The sequence below is a fragment of the Sinocyclocheilus grahami genome, unplaced genomic scaffold (genome assembly GCF_001515645.1).
Source record: "Sinocyclocheilus grahami isolate Dianchi unplaced genomic scaffold, SAMN03320097.WGS_v1.1 scaffold534.1, whole genome shotgun sequence".
Lineage (NCBI taxonomy): Eukaryota > Metazoa > Chordata > Actinopteri > Cypriniformes > Cyprinidae > Sinocyclocheilus > Sinocyclocheilus grahami.
The window spans coordinates 1,292,446-1,296,720 of NW_015505713.1; the positions used below are offsets into that span (position 1 = coordinate 1,292,446).

Below are 4,275 nucleotides of genomic sequence, written 5' to 3' on the forward strand. Positions count from 1 at the left end.
TTTAAATATAAAGTGACGTGACATGTGGCCAAGTATGGTGACCCATACTCAGAATTAGTGCTCTGCATTTACCCATCCAAAGTGCACACACACAGCAGTGAACACACACACACCGTGAACACACACCCGGAGCAGTGGGCAGCCATTTATGCTGCGGCGCCCGGGGAGCAGTTGGGGGTTCGGTGCCTTGCTCAAGGGCACCTCAGTCGTGGTATTGAAGGTGGGAGAGAGTGCTGTACATTCACTCCCCCCACCTACAATCCCTGCCAGTACGAAACTCGAACCTGCAACCTTTGGGTTACGAGTCCGACTCTCTAACCATTAGGCCACGACTTCCCCCCATATAATGGATGGATTACAATGGATACATTTTTTAGAATTGGCTGTGGGCAGGGTTTGAGCTGTACTGGTTTGGGAGGAGGGAAACATGCTATGCATACAGTATGCGTAACATAAATTTCATCATAGATAGATAAATTTTTCCCATATGGATTAAAAAAAAACTTTTCAGTAAAGCACTATAGACCATGAACAAACCCAACCCACTACAGGGTGAATTCCAACATTACAAACTTTCATTTGAAGTAAAAGGTATTTGAAAATCAGACAAAAATACAAACACATACAACACATATATAGCGGCTTTAGTGAGGGAATGAACTACAATCCCATGAAGCATTATGAATGACATGAATTTAAAAATATATCAGTATTCATTAAATGTTGTTGTTTAATTCAATAGAAATAATATATTTTAAGTACATTATATATATGCATATATGCACAAATATTTAAGTTTTATGAGCGCGTAGAGAGAGATGTCAGATTCTCTGATTGGTGGACCTTTCTATACAGCATCACGGGTAATGTAGTTTTCAGCACAAATTGAGCCGATTTATTTTTAAAACGAGTTAAAATTTGAACCGATGTTTTTATAGAGGTTTAAAAGTTATTGTCAAAATCTATTTCCCCATGGAGACTTTTTACTTACAGAACTTGGCTGTTACACGCTAGAATCTGCATACTGTATGTACGCTGGCAGATATTTTTAACCACGTTAACTCTGTACGCTTACGCTGTTATTGAATTTTTACGCTGTCTTGAATTTTTTGCATTATTAGTTTGTTCACAAGGTGGCAACACTGGCCTGGGCCATTTGTTTCATAGTCAAAAAAAGGTTAAGACACAGTGTTGCCAAGCCCGTGGTTTTCCCGTGGAATTGGGATACTTTAACACTGTTGTCGCGGGTTGTTTTTCATGTCCGTGGGTTGAAGCGACCCCAATAACGTGATATTTAGCCCCTGGAATGCGAATTTTATTTAAAAAATTTGTATTTTATGATGGAATGAGGAATACAAAAACAATGGAAATTCATCCTAATGAGGCAGCAACATGAAACGTGCCACAATACAAAATTCAAAAATGACTCAGAAAAGCACAGTGAAAGAATTGTTTTGTAGTGCATTAACAGTTGTGAGTCAAGTGCTCACGAAAAATATGTCTCTAGACATTTCTTGTTAAATGTCTCAGAATGTTCCTTTCAGAACATTTCTCTGTGGTTTCAGTAAGATAATCAAATAGCTTTTACTAGAGAACTGGTTGACAGATGTTAAAATGGACAAGGAGTGCTGCTAGCGGTCAGCCAGTCTACAGTTACCCCCCTGTTGCTTCTTTGGAAGCTCCTCAGGTGTTGTTACCTGGCTCTTGTTCAAATATCAGCATGGCGAGCTGGGAACGTGACCCCTGGCTCTCCAGATTGCTCTGAAGACAGCGGTGGAACACGTCCTCACTTAGCCGAGGATCGCAGGTCCGGTTGCGGTACGCCTGCCGCAAGGCAGGCTCGACAGCACGGAACACATGCAGCCCCGAATACTGCACAAACACATCATAAAGATCCAGGCTCTCCAGCAGCTCCTCATTCTCCTGCAAATCCCCAGACATCCGTGTGCGCGAGGACATGTAGTCATAGTTGTAGAAACACCCCTCTTCGAAGGTGTATCGGTCAAAGTGACCCACTTCCCTGACCAGGTCTGGTGAGGCAGGAGGAACCTGGTCTGGATAAGCCACACCGGGGTCATATTCTTGGAAATGGATGGGAAAGAAAGCCTGCCAGCCGCTGATGGCATTCATACGACAGCGATTCAAGAACTCTGAGTTCAGCATAGTGTCAACGGTGACCAGGAGGAAGAGTGTTTCCACCGGGTGCTTCCTAGATACAATATCCAGGATCCGCAGGAGACCCGGACTTTCTGTCTTTATGCTGATCCAAGACACCTTCACGCTGGGATATCTGTGCTCGATGGAAGTGATCTTAGCCTTGACCTCTGAAAAGACGTCATTTGTACTCACTTTTTGGGCCTCGGCGGGTTCGTAGGTGAACAGGAAGTTAAGAACTGCATTCTCACCGGTCTCAAACAAGTTGGAGGAACAGTGATCCAAGAAGCGCAGCGCTGCATGGGAGTCATAACTGGTGAGGGGCAGGAGGACATGGACTCGTGTAGCCTCTGTGACATAAGGCATGGGGATAATCTCTACTTGGCTAAGGGGTCGCACAAGGTGTACACGGAGTGTGATAGATTTCTGGTGACCAGACTCAGTCGTGGCCTGGAACTGCAGGTCCAAGGTGTACTCCATCCCTCGTGTATGGTCCAAGCGCCTGTAACCGTTCACCAGCCGTGGAGCGCTCAGCTGTACAAAAGGGTTGTATTTCTTGTTGAGCTCTTCAACAGCGACCTTGATGACGTCAGTCACGTCATCACGATCAGCACCATTGAGCTGGCATTTAGGAGCACCGTCCACACAGGAGAAAAAGCTATCTTCAGTAAAGTAGTCCCAACGCAGTACCTCAAAGCGGCTCTTGGGTTCAAAGGGAGGTGTGATGCCGATGGGCCACAATGCACTCTTGTTTCCATCCACTGCTACTTTACTGACATTCTTTATCTCAGACTAAGGGTGAAAAGCAAGATTCATGAAAAGCTGACAAAATCCATAAAAACAAACACGACACTGTATCTTTAGGAGAAAAGGCTTGTCACTGGGACAGTACACCTTCATGCCTTTCAATGATCTTAAAATGTGCATTTTAGTTTAAGTATATTAAGGTGTAGTATAGTACCCTTTAGATCAGTGGTTTTCAACCAGAGGGCCTCAGCAAACTTTCAAGGGGGTTCAAGATAACAAAACAACTAAAATATTAAGTAATATAATTCTTCTTCTTTATAAATGTTTTATTTTCTTTAGAGAACACCATGGTTTTAGAAAACCTGAATATATTGAGGAGGGAAATTTTAAAAGTGTGATTTCTAGACCTCAAAAGGTCATATAAAGATTATAATCTAGTTATGCATAGTTCTAAAATATTTAGTAATTTTTTTTTTTAATTCAATGAACCCTTGCTTATCCAGTAAATAACAAAAGTCATGGGGCATTTGTATGGAGTTACTTTTGTCTTTTTTATTCAGTCAATAATACTGTGTTTGAGAGCAAAACTAATAATATTGTAATAAAAAAAAATTACAAATAAAAAGTCTTGTTAAGACTAAAGTAATTGATCAAACTCTTTGGATTGCATATTCTCTTTCCTTTATTCAGTTCCCACACTTTTCATTACACACCACCACATTTTGCTCTTTGTTCTGCTGTCATTTTTGCGGGTCTAAAATCTGTTGAAAAGTTTTGCTTGTGAGTGAAACAGCATCTCAGTGGGCAGTAACTATGCACCAGAATGAAAGACCTGTTTCTATTGATCACTCTCGCTTTGTGCACTAATTTGGCCACACCCACTGCACGGTTCCCGAACAGAGATCGAGGTTGTGGCGTGAAGAACAACACGTCATTGTCTAATGTCATGATCATGACCTTCTTTAGAACACACTTAAATGCCAGTTTCAAAACTTTTCAACTCGGAAGCAAAACATTTCAACTCACAAATAAAGATTTTAGACTCACAAAAAACTACAGCAGAACAGGAAGCAAAATATATGGGTGCATAATGAAAAGTGTGGGAACTACATAAAGGAAAGAGAGCGTTTGTTTGCAATGCAAAGGGTTTTGTTATCAATTACTTTATTTTTGTAATTAAAAAAATTCATAGCAAGAATGTTTTTTAATTGCAATATAATTAATTTTGCTCTCAAACACAATATGTTTGATTGAATGAAAAAAAGACACACAAGTAACTCCATACATTTTAATATTGTTGTGAAAATTGTAGGGCGTTTGAGTCAAAAAAAGAATAGAACCACTGCTTTATGGTGGGTTAAGGTAGAAAGATGT

General features: G+C 40.9%; 1 protein-coding gene across 1 annotated transcript in view; it reads right to left on the minus strand.

Annotated features, from left to right (window-relative positions):
• Nucleotides 1-1,331: 1,331 nt before the first annotated feature.
• The window catches only part of chpfb (chondroitin polymerizing factor b), a 12,888-nt gene continuing 9,944 nt past the window's right edge, over nt 1,332-4,275 (minus strand). The window contains 1 exon segment of the mRNA XM_071582302.1: nt 1,332-2,946. Coding sequence (XP_071438403.1) covers nt 1,684-2,946 — 1,263 coding nt within the window. The 3' untranslated portion in view covers nt 1,332-1,683.